Genomic DNA, 19,949 nt, shown 5'->3' with positions numbered 1-19,949 from the left:
CGATAAACACAAAGCAGAAAATATTGTCTGTTTTTCTAATAATCCGCAGCCTTCCAGTGGATCCAATTTAAACTCCCTTTTTTCTTGAGTGCATGTTCACCAAATCTGTTTTGGTTTAATGACGACTGTACCTGTAATTATTAGCTGTTGCAAATTATATTTAACTTATTAAATGTAGCCATTTGATAGCCTGAAACAAAAATAACTCCTGCTGTTTTTCTCTTTTTCGTCCCAAAGGTACTTGGCCACCGAGGGTCAGATAACTGGACTGTTCCTCCTTGCTTTCCTCGCCATGTTCACAGTGAGGATTTTCCAGCAGCGTAAAGGTCTCGCCCCGGACAGCAACAGCTCCTTTCTCTTTTATAGCTTCAGCGTTACTCTGCTGCTCGTGTTCCTGTGGGTGGCCTATTTGTGGGACGACCCGGTGCTACGCAACAAATACCCCGGACTGTTTTATGTTCCAGAGCCCTGGTCCTACTACACCTTACACATAAGGGAGAGCCACTGAATCGAACGTTCAAAGTCTAAATATAAGAGCCATCGGTGTTTTTATGATGTGACCGATTATTTCTGAAGCGCAGGTGAAACCTATAACCCAGACAGTATTCAGGCAATCCCCAAAAACCTGCTGAGCACCGGCTTTTTTGTGGTATTTTTAGGATACGAGAAAAACACTTGTGTGGAGAAAATGTTCTTTTTTTTTTTTTTAAAGATTTTTGCATTTTTAAATGTTTTGAGGATTGTTGTCTATTAAAGTTAAAGAGTATTTACCCACTAAAGAAAAAGGAGTATGTTCCCGTTCCTCGTTAATCTGTGTTGCTCATTATCCCAGTTGGTCTCATCCGGACCTGAAGCCTACCGTATGTTTTAATGTGCTACTGACATTTTTTGATGATGCATACCATCATGAGAACAATACATCGACTCATATTTTCAAGCAAATGTATTCGGATGCTAAATCTTGCACATGTTGAAATGTTGCAGAAAAACAGTCGCATTAACCAGAGTGTGAGACAAACAAAGTCTCACCTCAAAGGATCCTATTATTCTCTTACTAAACCAGTCGATATAAATCTTTCAGCGTCTCAGAGGAAACACGGTTGCTTCTCTGTGGCTTACAAATGTGGAAACAAAAGTGATTCCTGACACATTTAAGGAAAATAATATGCATGCTTTGTATTGTTTTTGCTGCAAAACCTAAAAATAAGAGTCAAAGAGGCTCTTTCCTCCACACCATCTGTTTTAGGTCAAACATTTACAATGCGTTAACACAGAGGGGAGTCGCCGTGCTTGGCGTTTGACTGGGAAGCTGCGTACGTTAACGTGGCGCTCTCATATCCTCCACTGCTCTGTTTTCACTCGATGCACCAGATGTCGGCGGAAGGGATTTAGTAACATTCAGCATCTGGATGTTTCTCAGAGATGATGCACTGCAGAATGCGACATATCTTAGTATTCTTGAAATGAGACGGACTTAACTTGAAAGTAACTTTTCAGCAAGATATAGAAGCATTTTTAAAAGTCAATAAGTCCTTAATATTGATGGAAAAAGTACTTGTTTCATCGGCAGATATTTTCACTTAAAACGTGGGAAAAATGTCTTGTAAGTGAAATAATCTGCCAATGGAGCAAGTTCTTTTTCCATCAGTATTAAACACTTAGTGACTTTAAAAAAAGCTTCTATGTCTTTCTGAAAAGATACTGGTAAGTTGGTTTTGTCTTATTTCAGGAATACTAAGATATTTGCCCTAAAAAAAAGTTGGTGAGACATTGTTTTTTGCAGCAAGCTAATATTATAGCTAAACAACAATAAAAGAAAATGAGGCATTTTTTTTTTTTTTTTCTTTTTGCTTTAAACAAAGCCCCCTTTCCCCTTCATTTTGCAATTTTGGCATATTTCAAGCTTCGGCTAGGAGACGGGAAGTGTTTCTCATCAGTGCATTCTGTCACTAATCCCACTCTGTTGGCCTAGTTTCTCTCATTCCACCTGCTGCACGGCTGCAGGGGTTTGGAGCCTATAGCAAGCAGCAGGGTGCACAAACTGCTGGGATAATAGTTGGAGACAAACAAGCCTTCAGCTTCTCATCTGGGGCTATGAGTAATTTACCTTGATTTGATTTGAATGGGCCTTAAGCATATAAGCCTTTGTTTTCCCCACATAGTCATCCTTTCATGTTGAAGTATTTGGTGATTCTGTGCTACTGCTGACTTTTTCTTTATGTGGGAGTGGTAAGGAAAGGGCCAGTGCGGCCTGTTGGATCTGGTATCAGCGTTTCCATAGCAACACGTATTAAATTGCACTACAGTCCATTGCAGCTGGACTTTAGACAGGTGGAGGCACAGGTGACGCTGGTAACAGAGCACACTCTTCTTCCAGGAAGGAAGCGCAGCAGCTTTAGAAATGGTAAGAGAAAGAAAGAATCTCCCTAAAGGCTTCTTGTATATTTTAACATGAATCAGTCTCGTTTACATGACAACTAACACGAAGCTCTTGTTGCTCTGCAGGCTAAATTCTTCACACCAGCTCAAATTAGCGGTAAGAGCTGTTTGTGTTTTGTTTTCCTTCGCACTTCCTTATACAATCACTTAACCGTTTCTTGATACTTAAGGATCAAATTAAAAAAATCAGCTAAACATCTTTACTCAAATCAGTCTCGACCAGCTTCTTTGCTTTATTTAGGAACACGTAGTAACATTTGTACCGTTTTCTCTTTGCAGAGTTCAAAGAATGCTTCGCCTTGTACGACAAAAAGCAGAAGAGTAAAATCGAGTCAAAAGACCTGATAACAGTTATGCGCTGCCTGGGAACAAGCCCCACGCCTGGTGAAATAGAAAGGCATCTTCTTGTCCACAAAATCGGTACGTACACTGAGAATAAAGATTGAAATGTAATGTTTAACTGTTAACCCTTCAGGTTCTCCACTCAGGACAGTCGCTTTGGTTTAACCTTCTCTTAAACATGATTCGAAAGTTCTTATTCACTTTTTGCTTCCTGTTACTCACACTTTCTGAGAATATACAAATGTTGTCGTTATCGGTTCTCCAGGGTTTCATTAGTTGTTTTTTTTCCATGCAATTTTAAGTCCTGAACCAGACTATTTCAGTAAGTTACTGAAATAAGGCCTTAAGGCACTTTGCTTCCAGCAGCCGGAGCCTAAAGATTTTGCTGAATCTGTGAAAAATAACAGATACCCCAATTTGACAATCAGAAAACAGGATTTTATAACCAACAATGAGAGACAAGCTGGAAGCTTGACATTTCTCAGGCTCTGCTTTCTTTCTTTTTTATTTTTTATTTTTATCCGTAACTATATAGCTTTCAGGTAATGTGCTTCTCTTTCAGAAGGTGCTTTTAAGGCGGAGCCTTCGGAGTGTCGGAGTGTTTTTCTCATTCTTTTGACACATTTAAAAAGACCTGTGCAAATCCTGAGATATTGATCAAAACCACATGAAACAGATGCAAGAACGTTTGGCTCCTAGGAGCTACAGGTGGTTTAAAAATATGCCGAAATAAGAAGAATGTACAGACACACACACGCACGTCGCTTTGTAACACTCATGTTTTGACTGCATGTGGTGAATGAACATAATGTCTGTTTAGGAAAGACAGGCGAGGTAGACTTCTCTACCTTCCTGATCATGATGCACAGGCAGATGCAGCAGGAAGACCCAAAGAATGAAATCCTGGAGGCCTTTAGGATGACGGACAAGCAGAAGAAAGGACAGATCCAGGCAGCCGAGCTGCGGGCCAAGCTGACCACCTTAGGAGAGAAACTCACAAACAAAGAAGGTAAATTGTTCTAGCAAACTGACTCATATTGAGTTAATTTGACCAAAATCCTTTGATTAGCAACAATAACATGCTGATTTCACATGTCACTGTAGTACTCTAGCTGCGTGTTGCAATAAAACTGACTACGTTTAAGGTAATTTAACAATATTGTTTTAAGTGGTTGGTATTTTTTGAACATTTTGTTCAGCTAAGAGTGAAAAGCGCACATCTCTTTAAAGCTGTTGTATCCTGCCAGAGATGCCAGAGTCAAAGGACTGATAAAATGGTGTGTGCTCTTACATTTTCTTACATGACTTTAGATAAGACAAAAAAAATATCAGTAGTAAAAGTATTAACTTTTGTCCAGACTCCTGCTCTTATCTAAATTGACAATTCACCAAATTTCTGGATACATTTATTGTATCTTCATCATGTTTTGTAATGATATATATAAAAAAACAATCAGAATGAGTTTGGCTTTTGACTTCAGCTCTGTGACTCCCTGACAACTCACAAGCTGTTCGCCTCCATTAAAGTATGGAAATGTTCTTTCCCCATCTGCCCAAACAACCTCAGTGTCTAAAAAAGGAGTTTTTTCTATCAACAAATTATTATTTTTTTTAACTGCAGTTCCATCACAATTTGAGGGGCTGCGCTCATCATGCCATCTTGGCGTTTCCTGATGGATACGCCATCTGTACAGAAGGCACCAACAAAAGTACTTTTATCATATTATAACAGCAAGAAAAATAACTAAAACTGAAAATGCTGATTTTACACGTTGGTTCTTGTCGATCATGTTGAATCTTGACTCGGTGCTGCAACGCAGGTCGCGTCTGCAGGAGGTTAGAAAAAGAACAGTTTATTGTAGCAGTTATATTGAGAAATGTTCAACACCCATATATTTCTGCAGAACCTCAGAGGGTACGAGAAATCGGTGGTGCTTAAATAAAAAAAGCACGTTTTGTAAATTTTTTGTTTTTTATATATTGCCTTTAACACTAAGAACTTTTTGGTGTGAACTTTTACACCTGAATTTCCCCACATTTGGCGAAATAGAAAGACATTTATTTATTGTCCTTTGCAGGAGAGTAAAGGATGTTTTTATTCCGTTCTACCTTAGTTGGTATGGACATGGATGTGTTTATTGTCATTGCTAAAAAAAATTAACGACAATTTCATTTTTTTTTTTAAATGAAAAGGTTTCAATTCAAACCTTTTCATCGGTTCATTTCGTTGGAAGACCGGTCCTTCCTTACATTTTATTAGGAGCCTTCTCTCCAGATCACATTAAAAGGACATTTGCAGGATGCCACTTTGTCAGCTTTCATTACCACAAATCCAGCTGGTTAAAAGCAAAACGGTTCTTTATTTTTGTTATTTTGCCTTTAGTACTAATTAAAGAAGTCAGTTCAGTTTGTTTCCATAACAGTTATTAAAAAAAAAAAAAAAAAACTATTCCACTATTCATACCCTAAGTAACATTATTCTTGTACTTAAAATAAAAATGTGTAATGCATTCCCCAAACTGCCAAGCCGTTATTTAAATATTTCCCTAAATCTTTTTTACAGACACAGTAGAATATCTCTTGTGTCGTTTCTGATGGCAACAACTATGAATCCCAAGCTGCGAGGTTTGATGGGACGACACACACAGAGGGGATGGTAACGTCTGGGTAAATCTCCAGAGGTGTTTGGAGCCTTTCAAAGCCCTCTTATTCAAACAGTTGCAGGCTTCATGTAACTCTAAGCACTGTCACTGGGTGGGTGTCACTGGGTGGGTGCCATGCACATTAAGCAGCTCATAGTTAAAAAGCCTGACTCAGTCTCAGCGGGAAAACAACCATCAAGTTAGTGGATCTCTGAACTGCTGAATATTAATGCCCCCTACACTAAAAGAGCAGACAACAGAGCTTTGGACTTTGACAAAAAAAAAAAAAAAAAAAAAAAAAATTACAAAAAGGGACCCGGGTTCCTGTACTGCTATAATGCAGCTATTTAAGGATTCTGGACATATTTGCAGAGGTTGTAAGGCTTTATAAAAAGCCAGATTAGAAAGACTTGTCTTTTTTTTTTTCTTTTTTTTTTGCGTCTGTGTGTGTGTGGCATGCTTAATCACTCCTTGGTCTCTTTTGATCATCCTGGTGCAGATTATCTCCTGGAACATTATACATGCAAAAATAACATTCATTCATCTTGTGTAATATTCAGATTAAACACTTTACACAAATTACCTAAAATTGTACAATTTAATCCCAGTTTCTAAGGGACAGAGCACAGTGAGCTACTAGTCAGATTCATGTCTGGCACACAGCAGTAAATCTAATACTTATCCTGCTGCTTTATTCAAAAATTTGGGCACAGAGCACGTAAAAGGCAGTGGGTTCATTTTTGTTAAAAAAAAAAAAAACATCATGAGAATTGCTACATTGCTGCGTCCCTACTGGTTAATTTCTGCAAAAGCAATTATTTTATGAGACTTGAAGTCTATACGAGCAGAACTAGAGAAATAATTGAGAATTTTAGAAAATACATTCCTATTTTTTTTTTCTGTCTGTTTTAACATGGATTCAAACTTCAACTTTGCTGGTAACACAACGAACCGTAAAATACAAACAAACAAAAACCTAAAAAGCCTTAAATGACTGAAATACTTGGCGTAGCTTTGAAAGCCTTCTTGGTCTAAAATCATATTTAAATCTGTTGTTTCTTTTCTCTTTTCTTCCTTCAGTGGACGACCTCTTCAAAGAAGCAAACGTCAAGTCAAACGGTGTTATTAACTATGAAGCGTTTACTCAAATGGTGACACTGCCACCAGTCGATTATTGATGATTTCAGGTAAACAAAAAAAGTCAATCATCAAATGAAAGTGGTTTAAATTGAACTGGAGACACAACAATCTTGATTTTTTTTCAACTTTGTGGAAATCCTAACTCTTCAGTGCTTCAGACAGAGGCCCTTGATCAAATCAAAAGATATTATTTACCTTAACACTTGAGTACTTTCTTCATGAATCAGCACTGCATGCTGTAGAATACTTCATAATATTATTGTGCTAATCTAAATTGACATGCTTACATTTTGTTTTGAAATCTGTATTCTAACAAACTATCTTTTAATGTTCCTCTGGGGTTGGACATTTGTAAACTTACCATTAAATTTATAATTTGAAAATAACATTTTTCTTGATATGCTTTCAACACATTTGTGTTCATGACTTGTATTTATTTAGCTAAACTCAGTCTGTGTAGAAAAAAATATGTAATAAAACAATATTAATACATCAAGACTCATTTGTAGATTCACTCAACAGATTTGTTTCAGATCAGAAAAAAGACAGACAAGGGATTAATAAAACTGTTCAAGTAGTATAGATTTGGAGAAAAAAATGATCTGCTTTTATTTTAAAATTGATCAAAATCAGAGTTTGATATTTGGAGTTACATCAAACTACTCTTGTATGTGTTGATCTTCTTGTTACTTGTATTTAGTGCCAGTGTTCACTAATAAATGCACTTTTTGGTGGTATTAATGTTTTTCTTCATAAATAGATTTCTAATGCACCTATGTGAAATAAATACAAATGAAAATAGGAATAGTTTCCACTCATCTTTTCTTTGATTACATGAAGTCCCCCACTGGCATAAGCCAAACATCAGACGATGTTCCCACCTCTGCACTTTCCTGTTTGTGATTTTCTTCTGGTGGTGAGCGGTCCACTTTTCTCACTCTTGGTCCAAGTAGACCAAAATGTTGTCCACTTTGAACTGCCTTGTTGCTGAAAATGTGCTATATAAGTAAAATTACCTTGCGTTGTCCGCTTGTTCTCCTGGAACCTCAAAAGCTTTGGCAAGATTTCTCCTCATCGGTGGAGTTCTGGGTTGTTTGTAGGGAGTTCACAGCAGCTGAGGACACAACTCTCAGTTTTATTGAGAGAGATCTTCATAAATCTCCCTACAGGTGGTTCTTTGAATTCTTCTGATTGTTGTTTTGACTCCAGTCATGACCAGCTTATGGCATCGTGTCTGCTTCAAATACCATTAGAAAGTTGCACAAAAATGTTGAGAGAGCACTTTGAAGTTATCCACTATGGGAAATGGTGAACCATTATCTATATAGCTTCCACATTAAAACCCAGCAGTTTTTAGTAGGTGATAATGTCATCTAAGAGCCTCTATAATCCTCTTTAATATCTCACAAACTGCAGAGAAAACAAATAATGAACAGAAAAATATTTTACAGCATCAGCAGAAACGTCGCCTTTCCCCTGTGGCATTCCCTCTGTGACACAAGATAAACTGCAAACACCAGCTTGCCTTAGTGCTGCTTAGAGGCTTCATAAGAGAAGATTATTACCCTAACCCTATCGCTTTAGAGGTTTGTTAATGTTAAAACTCTCTTTACCTTAGTATAAACACAATCTATAGGAAAGAATCATTCAGCACCTCTTAATTAGGAGATTGTTTCAGCTTTGGAGTCAGCTTTTTCCATATTGTGAACACTTTTGTAAATAAAAGCTAAGCTTCTTGACCTTTTCTTTTTAAATCAGCTTTGTTGCACAGTATGAAAGACGTTGAAAATAAACCCTTACGTTTACCACACACACATGTTTTGTTGCTAGACAGCAGACAGAAAAGTGAAGTGTGGATCGATGCTGAGATACGTTGCTATTTATCAATAATCAGGTTTTCAAAATGTGTCTGAAATTATGCCTGAAGAATTAATTCTCCATGTGAAAAAAAGTTTCCATACGTCAACTAATGAAGCAAAGGGGACCAAGTGAATTCTTGTTAAAACTTATTCTATCAATCAGATTACTTGCACATAATCAAGTGTACTTAATATTAATTGGTTGAAGATGATGGCGAGGTGGACGATGGGGTGGAACAGGTGTCACAGAAAAGAGTTCATACAAATCGAAAGCAACTATATGAATAAGAACCAAAATGAGGGGAACAAACAAAGCCCGGAGTAAAATTTTACTATTTGCAACTCGGCTTTGTGAATTACATGCAGAGGATGCACTAATTAATAAACCAGCTCTTAAAATATATTTCACCCCAAAACATAGAAAACACCACAACACCAGGAGTCAGATGAGAGGGAGACGATAAACGGGAGGATGGATGATCTCCCGTTTATTTCATAACAAGTTAATAACGTGAAACGCAACTTAAACATGATTAAAACAATAGACTGACACTAATTCTGCACTGCTGAATTTGAAATGAACTAAACTGATTAAAGGATAAATGTTTATTAAACATTTCACTGCTGCCTGAAGTTTAAAGGGACTCATTGGTAACTTGAGAGAGATTTGGTAAAGAAAACAAAGGAACATTAAAACAAAGTGAGTCGCAGCACCAAGGATGGAACAGGAAAAGGTTTTGACCTTCTGAGGGTCACGATGAGGCGGCGTCGCCTTGTCCAGGGCATTCTTGGGGAACGTGCAATTCCAAGTCGCTTTTTGCATAATTTGGAAAAAAAATCTAGGTCAAAGTTTATTCCTTTGGCACTAACCGGTACTGGACGCACTGACAGAAACTTCTGCATCTTTCTGAACCCAACTCTCCTGAAGTTTCAGGAGGAGGCTTTCTCTCTGCCAATGAGAAAAAAGGAGGCAAAGAGGAGATTCTTTCTTGAAGATAACATGTTTGCATTTTTTCCCCCTTTGCTTTAAAAAAAAAAAAATAGCATTAAAATATTTATTGAACTCTTATGCAGGGTGTAAATACGCTCCATGGGTTTGAGTACAGTTGACTGATAAGAGCACGTAGAGGGTAAAATCACATTTTCTCCATAATTCGTATTCTCCACGGCACCGCTTCACCTGAGGCGTCAGAAATGGAAAAAAAACAAAAAAACAACTCGCAACACACAGGACGGTTTTATAAAAGGAGACGTTTCGTTTGTTTATTTTACAAGGCCTGTTGAACATGAAAAAAGGAGCACTGCTTTCACTGAAAATGATTTTCCTTTCAGAGGAAACGTTCATCCGTTTAGAGAAACCATCAGCCACGTGAAGGCGGAGGTACAGAGATGTCCTTCGGACGTTGTTTAAACTTTCTATGTTAAAGACGAAGAAGTGCAGAAACATTCGAAGGTACCGCTGCAGCTTCGACGGGATCAAACAAACACTTTTAAAGCAGAAACCACAGCGTGTACATATATGGAGTAATACACATTTACCCATTAACTGCTCTTACATAACATGATAAAATATAGTGTCTTTTTCCCCCCCCTTTTTTTTTTTTTTGTTGAGACGTTTGACAATCATTTAAAAAGAAGCAGTACTCTAGCACACTGCATTTACTTCAAACTGAGAGCTTAACCAGGATTAGAAACACCAAATGGTTCACTACTCAAGTTGAGACGGCACTGGGCCCGCCAATACCTGAAACTGGCACCAGAACAAGTGGAGCCTGTGCAGCTCCTAGCACCAAATATACCTGTAGCTTCGATTTTCTTAAACATTTACTCTGACAGTAAAAAAAAAAAAAAACACAAACCTGTGCGGTAAAACCAAAGGGAAACAACTATAACCTCTTAGACTATTTCATGTAGCCTTTTTTTTTTTTACAAGCTGCTGCGGCCATTTAACAAGCTGAAGCGTTTATAAAGCCCACCTCTAGTCTGTTACATCTTTACAACCAACTGCTGTTCAACCAAACTGAGAAAAACATAACAGAGACAGCGGTGTCAGGAACACGCAGCATGAAAAGGGCTCTGAAAAAAACCAGAGCGTGATATAAAAATAAAGAATTGGGGCGTTTTGAACGTGGGCATTAGCTTCTGCTTCAAAGGCTGCATATATATATAAAAAAACGCTGGACAAAACCACTGAGCTTCAGAGATGAAGCCAGAGCAGATGTTCCTTTGAGTGTGAGCTACCTGATTACCTCCGAGTGCCGGCTCCAGCGTTTCTCTGGCGTCTTTAGAGGTTATCTGCACCGAAGCTGGGAGCTTTGGACTAGAGCTGGAGCTAAAGCAGATTTTTTTTCCCCCTAAGGCTGCTGTTGGAAAACAGGAACTTTAAAGCTAAATCAGTTCATCACTCTGAGCATCTTTTCAAGACGAGTTACTCTCTTACTTTGTGGCATTCTGAGTTTCTGCAGATGGTAGCACAGGCAGACGCTTTATTCACACAAACTCACACGTCTTACCAATGCAAACGAATGTTCGTATCTCATCAAAAATGTCTGCTTTTTCTTGAAAAATTAAATGTTTGTGAAAGCTCTTAAATGCTGCTATAACATGAGTTACAAAGAGTCTCTTAGCAAAACAGTCCTGAATTCAGCGAAGAACTGCAACCATGCAGCTGTAAGTGGTGAGCAGACCAAGTTTCACAATGAGGCCTGGGATCATAAAACAAAACAAAAAGAGATTGGAAACAATGAGCTAATATAACCTCTCATGTTCCAGCTTTGTGCCATTATTGTTCTGTCCTAATTTATGCAGATTACTGAGCCGACTGACGGGACAAACTGCATATCAAAAACGGATGTATAAACTCTGCTTCTCTTAACCACGTTATATATTCTGCTGTCATGGTGTTGATGGTGGGATTGCTACACCTCCTACAGATTCCTGCTCATTAACAGAAAATAAAACATGCACTTGATCTTAGTTTTTCAGATTTCAGCACTGGACACATTTTGGTTGGTTACTCGGTGCCAAAATGCAGGTGGCGTTTGTAATTTTTTTTTTCTAGATTTTTTGACCGCATTGAATCTGCGTGCTGCTGGTACTTCTGACATAAATCTCTGATAAAAATGTGTGTAATAAAATCTTGTAAATTATAAGCAGATAGTTTGGAGCTGGTTTCACTTTCCTGCTAAGATCAATGGTACCCTTAAGAAAAAAAATCAAAATGGTGACCAGATGAAGAGCTCTTCAGGATGATGGCTCAGAGGTGTGCTTTCAAAGGCCTGACAATGTTTATATTTGCTTTTTGAAAAGCTTCAAACACAGTATGCCAATATAAATCCTGAAGACCAGTGTGTCTGTCAGAGTTGATCCAACTTGAAAACTGCCTGAATTGATCCTGAGCCTTGAGCCAACCACAGGAGTTAAAAATTCATTTAGATCAAAAAGGAGAATTTACTTTTAAGGCAGCTCTGATAATGAATAGACGAAAACAACAACATACAAATAGTGATCCAGCTGAACTCTTGGTTGAATGCTCCTGAGATACTTGAGATATTTGTCCTTTGAATGCAGCCTGGAAATTATATTTTCAATGGTCCTCGCTGATGCTTTGGTGGAGGTTCTGTTAATTAACAAGCCACATAAAACTCAATGTGTCAGGGCAAACTGCTCAGCCTCTGTTGAAGCTTTCCAAAGGCGTCAGATTTTCACATGAAGCCGTTTGGAGGTTCTGTCATGTTCTGGTGACGCCGGGTCGTTCGAAGGCAAAAACGTAAAGATAAAATGAGTTACAGCCATTTTACTGAGAGCTTAAAATGTTTGGTTCTGAATGAGAGCAAACATGGATATACGTGTGTTTTTAACTGTGGTAAAAAAAAAAAAAAAAACCCTCTTCATTAGTGGATACCAGCTGGTTAATCAACACATGACGACGATAAGCCCAGAATATTTGTTTTTTATCCAGACTATAAACATCTGGTGATTTTTTTCCCACTGTCGGCTCCAAACCAGGTCTGCTGAAGATAAGAAGCACCGACTCGCACCGCCAGCGTTTCTAGCAAACTCTCGCTCAACGATTGAGGAACTTACCATTGTAAAAGTAAAAAAGCGTAATTTTAGCCAATAAAACCTATAACCAATGATTCTGACACAACAGCTGTGCTTTGTAGCTACAAACTTACTACAAACTTTTAAAATCGGCTCTAGTTACAACTTTCAATAAAGGCATCTCGGTAGGTTTTGTTCTATCGGGTGCAGTCGCAATTAAAACCTGGTTTTCTGGACATAAACCTCGTGACCATTTCGCTGTGTTTAACTGTAAAACTGAATTCTAGTCGCTGCTAACCTGAAAAAGCTTGTAGACTTTCTCAAACGCAGCCTTAGAAAGCAGGAAAAATCCCTGGTTTCTGCAAACGGTTCTGGAGGTGGAAGCCTTTTGAGTGTTGAACTTTGACTGTAATTCATTTCATGTCTAGAAAGAATTTGTTGATCTAATTAGAAACTTCAGTCTGACACATGAACACATTGTGAATTCAGGGGTTCACATGTCAAGATAATTACGCCAATTTTTGATCCGACTCGCCAATCTTAAGGATATTCCAAATATTATGATGGTTCTGAAGATAATCCTCTGATTTATCACTGCCTTGTTAATAATCCTCCATCTTGGACTAATAAGGCAATCCAAGATGGAGGATAATTCAAAATACAGAAAACCAAACCTCTGCCACCAGACGTCCATAGAAATTGCCATGGATGTCTGTCATGTTTTTATGAACATGTCCACAAAACACCGTTAATTATTCCTCGTCGGCCATGTTTGTTTACTCTGAACTCTCGAGAGGTTTTGAGAGATTTCATGAGTAAAATTTCCTCATCGTCTTTGCCTGTTTAACCAAACCTGATACAGCTGTGATTTTTCAATGTCCTTTGGGGACTCTCAGGTTTTGAAAACTGAGAGTCGTGAATTTTAACTTGTTGCCGTGTGAACCAGGCTTTACACTTAAGCTTATCCTGGTAGGACATGCTTCATGCAGGTAATAACACAGTTTCTCTCAGGTGCCTTGTGTCCGCACTTTAAATCATACAGCAAAACATTTGAAAACCTACAAATAGGTAGCAATCTTTGGAAAGCTTCAGAAAGCCCTCAGACTTTTGACCCGACCCATGATGTTGAAAGGCTCCCTTTTTCGAGCAGGTACAGTTTGAGACCCATAATGCAAAAGAAGATTAGTGCATAACAGAAATGCTAAAAGCACAGGACTCAATGAAATGACACATGATCAGCTATGCACCACAGGTTTTGCTTCCCAACACATGTAGCACATATTAAAAGCCACTGAGCTGCATGTTTTAAGACTGCTGCAGTCATCAAAATAAAAAACACGCACTACAACAGAAAAGATTAGTGGTTTGTCTAAGTGTGTTAATGCATTGTAACTGGGTCGAACGAAAGCATCTCATCTTCTGTAAAACACTCCAACCTGCTAAACAGTCGTCGTCAAAACGCGGGATGCACAAAGTGCAAACAAATATTTCAGCTCTTGGTTTGTTGCAATTCTGTCCTTCGCATCAGCTCCAGGTGAACTCTGTCGTGTGTAAGTGACTTGATTGTTAATCGTTAGCAGAAGTCCCGGTGGTTGGCTCCCTGTAGAGGCCTGTGGTTTATTACCCTGTGGTTGAAGAGACGCCAGGAGAGCGGGACCTTAGTGGAGAGGCACGCCGCTGACGCCGGGGTCCTGACTGCACGTCTTGCAGCAGCTTGCCTGCATGCTTGGCTGGTGGCAGCGGCTGAGCGAGCGCAGAGTGTGACAGATGCGAGATGCCAGACGGTCGCGAAGGCAAACCGCTCCTGTGTGGATGACAGAGAGACGCACACGCTCATGAAAACGTCAGAGGTCACCGAGAGCAGAGGCTGCATGGTTTCTGGGGCAGGCTACCAGCAGAAAAACCGAGCTGGTCAGGGGGATTTTCCAGGATCTTGAGGCACACGGGGCTTAGTCCAAAACCCAGAATTAGCTCAATTTTCAAAACGACACCAGCATTATGTTTATCTTATTAAAGTAGCTAAGAAATGCTGAGCTAATTTTCTGCCCAGGTTAGTTTTTTTTTTTTTTTAATGAATGCAAATTAATGTGGCTGTAATGTGAAATAATCTTTGTGCAAATGATCAAACCCTTGCTATAACTCAGCTGAGTCTAAAAGAACAATCCCCCTGACTGAAAGTAATATGAGCCCCACTGAGTCAGCCAGACAGAGTTAGGACAGGAATCTGTGGAGGACACTGAAGATCAGGATGATGACAAGAAGGACATCCAGCATCAAAAACTTGAAAAAAAAAAAGAAAAGAAAAAAAAAGTAAAAATACCAGTAGAAATATGCAAAACGTTGCTCTGTTAAAGTAGCTCAACAAGTGAGACAATCAACTGATGCATGTTGCTTTTCCCAGATTTTATATCAGTATGTTTTTACTCCATTTCCACGTTTGGATGGATTTGTTGGATTTCATTTGGGCAGATGTTGTGGTTGGACCGAGTTAAATATTGAACACCATTTGGCAACATTTATTTGCTTTGTAACTTTTGGTGGGAAGCCAACTGCTTTGATGGACGAAAGAAAAGGAGAGAGAGAAAAAAAAAAGATCGGATATCTGCCACAGTTGGACGAGAGTGAAATTCAATTATCTTTCATGACTGATCTACTTGTGGGAAAATTAAGCTGCAATATTTGAGAAAGTGAACTCAGAGAGAACCGACTCGCCTTTAATGCTTATATTTGGGAAAGGGCTTGCGGGCTGCTGGGCATTTTGAAACCACCGTTGAAAGAAACCCAGAAATACGTGGAAAGCTCTGTGACAATGGGTTTAAAGGTTTCCTGTATTCCTGCAAACCGGTGTGAAGGACCAGGTTTGGGCGCTTGACGCAGCTGAAAGCAACATCAAAAGCAAACGGATGAAAAGTATATTTAACATGTAATTTGGTCATTCAGCTGGAAGTCAGACTGTCTGCACTTCTAGAAGAGAGTTCACATTATGAAACTTTAAACTTTTCAGGTCTGGAATCAGAGGAGTGACGAAACAGATCAGTGTGTGCAAAAGATGAACAAAATGTAAAAAGAAAAATGTGAGAAAAATCAAAGATTACATTCGTCCTTTGTAAGAAAAAAAAACAAAAAAAAAACAAGCACTCAATTTTATGAACATTCCTCTGTGACCTATATTAATATCAATATTTTTTGGCGTGGAAATCCACCCTGACCACCAGCAACATGTCAGAGAGATCCTGCCTCACTTCTTTACTTCACTTTTCATTATCAAACAATAAGCAAAAAGAAAATTAAACTGTTGCTAACAGCTGATGTGTGTTATTTATTTCCTTTTTGTTTTGGGTGACATAAATAGTCCAGAAAGCGACAGTGAAAGTGCAGCACAGTGAAAAGACGATACTGAAGAAGGCATCTCAATGTTTGAAAAACAGTATTTACCCAAAGGAAACTGCACATTAAATACTTCGTTAGTTTTGTAGCCTTCCACAGAGACAGACTGGACTCGCTCCAATTGAAGTGTTTTATGAAGGTGACCGAAGTCTTGGTCAGATGTAAAAAGCAATTTGGAGGTGTGAAACCTTTTAAAACCTTTTTTTTTTTTTTTTTGTGCACATGCTTCTGATTCTGAAACAAAACATGAAGACAAATTTGCTTCTTAAAAACCCTCCAAGCAGCACGCATAATCTCTATGCAATGACTCAGTCTACATTTCAACAAGGCATTCTGCAGCAAAGCATGGCATCAGTTTTTAACTTGGAGGTTATTGCCGTCTGTCAGTTTGATTCAGACTAATTAAGCTGCTCTCTTTCACAGCTACGTACCTCCAACATGGCAAAACTTAAATCGTAACATTTCTGTGGCAGTGCAGAAGATCTATTAGTATATATATGTTTTTCTCCTTCTGCATTAAATCAATATTGGCACAGTTGGACTTCCACAAGGGGAAATGTCTATTTTTGTCACTGTAATAGATTTCAGACTTTCGCTGTTTTCTGTAAGCATAAATAAAAGCAACAAACACCAGAAACCAAAAACCGCCGAGCCACAAATGACACTTTTTAAGATGTATGAAATCTTCTTCATCTTGTTCATTCAAATCTTCATCCAATTCCCTTTATTGAACGTGATTCATGGGGAAGAAAAAAAAACTGTATTAAAAAAATACAATATTGTTTTTTAAAACAAGACATAAGAAACAAAAATAAGTTAGAAACATCCAGCAAAAGATTCAAAGAAATTCATTGTCTGTTTCCATTCAAAAACTTGAATCATTTTCACTATTTCGGAGCTCAATCTGTCCTTGTAATTAGCGCTTTGTGTTGTAGGAGTAAAGTTTGTTTTACCATCTAATGCTTCATCTTCCCACAATAAAAACACAGACAAAAGCCCACACTTTCCTGCTGCAATCCGGTGATTAATAACACGCCTGCGACAGAAAAGGACTTTAACAGACAGCATTTCAACTTGACAACAGACATCCATAAATCTCTGAGTGTCAAAAGTTTAGCCTTTAAGTGAGCACTCTTTTAATCAGGGTAAATATTTAATCGTCTATGTGCGGATCAACAGCAGCATCAAATCATCATCATCATCATCAACACAAAAGATTAAAATGTTTTCATTTGTAAACCTGCGGCTCCAGAGCTGCGGGAGACGGCAGACAGCAGGTGGCTAATGTCTGAACCATCTGTTTGAAGGGGGAAGAAAAGTAAAGAAAAACAGAAGAAATCATCTATTTCAATAATTGTACGCACATAATGAGGAAGCAAACCAATAATTGTGATGAAGGAGAGTAAAAAAAGAAAAACGTTTTGCCCAGAAAAGAAGACCGTCAATGTTTATGTTTTTAAGATGAAATGCTTTTAAAATGAACTCATCTTTCAGTCCTCATAAATATGACCTTTAATTTAAGGATATTGATCTAGGAAGGCAAAAAAAAAAAAAAAAAACTAATCCCCAATTAGTAAAATATGCAAGGACTGGATTTTATTATTTGCTCTTTTATTTTATTTAAAGCTTGATCAAAGTGTGATTTAGCTTTTACTAACAAAACTGAGTCCCTTAGGCTTAAATAAGATGTTATAGAAAGCTTCTTTTCAGGGATTGTTCAGGTCAAACAAATTATTTTAGAGAGCTTTACATTCGGAAGAAAAATGAGCTTTATCAAATAAAACCTTTACAGGACAGGATGTAAAAAAAACAAAAAAAAACTTCAAGGTTTACTGTCACCTTTGAAAGGCAATGTCTATTTATATTATTTTCCACATATGTAACACTCAGAAAAATGAGTTGGATCTAAGAAAAAAATCCAACTCTGTTGCCTGAATCCAGGTTTAAATCCATGACTGGAAGTCTGAACCTGTTCGCTTAAAAGCCACCCAAACTTGCAACTTGCAATAACTATTTCTGGTACCTTGTGGGTGCATGAGAGTTGGTCCTTGAGCACAAAAAACTTGTCAGGCTGACGGTGGCCTTGTTGTTGGGAAACTTTTCCTTATTTAGAGCAGCTACAGATGCAGAGGTCAGCACAGAGTCCCTGGAAAAGTGCAAATGTCAGGGTTTACTTGCCAAGACCCGCTAAGTGAATAGGAAAAAAACTAAAAATAGTAAAAAAAAAAATAAAATAAAAAAAATAAAAAAATATAAAAATCCTGAATTGGATCAAAAACAATGAAAAAAAAAAAAAAAGATTTATAAACTTGAATGTGAGCCTAAGACTGCAGCTGAGCCTGACACAGTAAAACAGATTGTTGAATAAACTCCTTTAGGAATATGAGTAATATGAAAATAAAGCTAAGCTAAAAAGGTGAAAACCTGATTACCGTAACAAATCATACAATAAAACAGAACCTCAAAGTCTCTCTGTTAGCAATAAAACGTGACAAAAGCCATTCCACATATAGCATATCAACATTAATCACTTTGTTATTGGTTGTAATAGAAATTCACCCATTAGTCGTTTTTAATGTTCCTTCAACTGAGAACAAATAATAGTAAATCATCTTCAGCCTGGATCTCCACTAAAATGGACACATGCTCAGACAGGGCTGCTTATGATAAATACAAAATATGAGTATATTTATTTAATAAGAATCGAAATACAAGTGTTTATGAAATGAAGAAGTGGGAACCAGTTAAAACTAGTTAAACGGAAAAGAAAGTCAAGTCCACCGTGCAAATTGCTGGTGTTAAAAAAACGTCTGTGCACTTTGGAAAACCTGCTCCCAAAATAGCTCTTGCCGTCTGCGCTCATTTAAATGAGTAATTATTGATGCACTTAGTGGAAAGTATGTCAATTAAAAAAAAAAATAAAAAAAAAAGGCACCAGAACCCTTATTGACAGCTATCACACTGGAAATGGGCAGAGAGAGAAAGATGAGTGCATTAAGCAAAGGTCGTATTTTTACATCAGTAAAAAACAACCAGGTTTTTTTTGCTTTAGATTCATTTATATAACATTTCGCAGGATCTATACTAACAGTGTACATTAACCAAAAGCTGGAAATGGTATTATATATATATATACCATTTCCAGCTCCCCTCAAACATACAGTGATATAAAACCATGCGTACACGCACCAGAAAGCAATTTTCCTTTAAAATTTTCAGCATCACCGCAATTTTTGCGTACAAGGCCTCATGTTCTGCCCCTCCACGCCCAAATTCAACCACGACTGCTCAATGCAAACTACTTCATGAACGTCGAGGTTTACTTAAGCGAGCCAGCTGACTGGTGTCATTTCCCGGAGAACAGTTGCAAGCGCGGAGAAGGATTTAAGAAATCGTCGTGAGTGGGGAGGAGAGGCGAGCCGTGACAAATAAAAAAGGAACACACCGCCACCGGCGTTTCAGGAGGCCAATGGCGCACTCCACAGTTTACCACGGAGTCAGGGTTACTGGAGCCTTTGGCTGAAATGCTGCAATGTAGCTCTAAATGTGAGGATATGCAACTTTTCACCTGAGGACACAGACGCCTCACCAGGAACGTCCTGAGAACTAATTCAAAATGTCTTCCTACCGCAAAACAACAACAACAACAAATCCAATTTGCAACATAGTTTATTTTCAATCCATAAAACATGTTAAGGAAAATGTCAGTGGGTGGGAGTGGATAAAAGTCAGCCTGAGAGGAGACGAACACGGCCTTCGAGAACAAATTACCCTAATCTCCTGGTTGTTTCTGTTTACTTCAGTGACTCACTTGTAACATAAGGTCTCGCGTAGATGGATATTGGCAGCAATTTTTTAAAGGAAAAAAAAAAAAAAGGAAGTGGATTTTTTTGTCAGGTGGTGACTCGCTCAGTTGTCCCCAGATAACCTGGAAGCAGAATATCTTAAAAAAGAAAAAAGGAAAAGAAATCCAATCAGGATTAGCTGATCCTGATTCAGCTAATCCAAAGAAAGTCCATCAAAAATTGGTATGTGATCCGTTAGAAAAATGTCAATTTTATGAAAATTTTAACACAATTTAATTAGAACAGTGTAA

General features: G+C 38.1%; 2 protein-coding genes across 3 annotated transcripts in view; one reads left to right on the top strand and one right to left on the bottom strand.

Moving 5' to 3' along the window:
• Window positions 1–1,569: 1,569 nt before the first annotated feature.
• On the top strand, window positions 1,570–7,298 carry calml4a (calmodulin-like 4a). The gene is made up of 5 exons (XM_015040166.1): window positions 1,570–2,404; window positions 2,506–2,536; window positions 2,719–2,859; window positions 3,602–3,790; window positions 6,504–7,298. Exons 1-5 carry the CDS (start codon window positions 2,402–2,404, stop codon window positions 6,599–6,601), a joined length of 462 nt encoding a protein of 153 aa, XP_014895652.1. The 5' UTR covers window positions 1,570–2,401; the 3' UTR covers window positions 6,602–7,298.
• Window positions 7,299–10,029: 2,731 nt separating this feature from the next.
• The window catches only part of adamts7 (a disintegrin-like and metallopeptidase (reprolysin type) with thrombospondin type 1 motif, 7), a 154,169-nt gene continuing 144,249 nt past the window's right edge, over window positions 10,030–19,949 (bottom strand). For both annotated transcript variants that reach the window (XM_015040163.1, XM_015040164.1), the window contains exon 24: window positions 10,030–14,270. In XM_015040163.1, the coding sequence (XP_014895649.1) occupies window positions 14,087–14,270 (184 nt within the window). In that variant the 3' untranslated portion in view covers window positions 10,030–14,086. The remainder of the gene's footprint in view (window positions 14,271–19,949) is intronic.

The sequence above is a fragment of the Poecilia latipinna genome, unplaced genomic scaffold (assembly GCF_001443285.1).
Source record: "Poecilia latipinna isolate Pla-1442-1.1 unplaced genomic scaffold, P_latipinna-1.0 Scaffold498, whole genome shotgun sequence".
Lineage (NCBI taxonomy): Eukaryota > Metazoa > Chordata > Actinopteri > Cyprinodontiformes > Poeciliidae > Poecilia > Poecilia latipinna.
Note: the sequence above shows the minus strand (reverse complement) of the source record. Positions and strands in the feature narration are given on the sequence as shown.

Bases quoted from the DNA above. Each gene is read 5' to 3' on its own strand.
- calml4a (XM_015040166.1), top strand. The intron at 2,537-2,718 runs GTAAGAGCTGTT...TTCTCTTTGCAG, and splicing joins CACACCAGCTCAAATTAGCG to AGTTCAAAGAATGCTTCGCC. The intron at 2,860-3,601 runs GTACGTACACTG...ATGTCTGTTTAG, and splicing joins TCTTCTTGTCCACAAAATCG to GAAAGACAGGCGAGGTAGAC.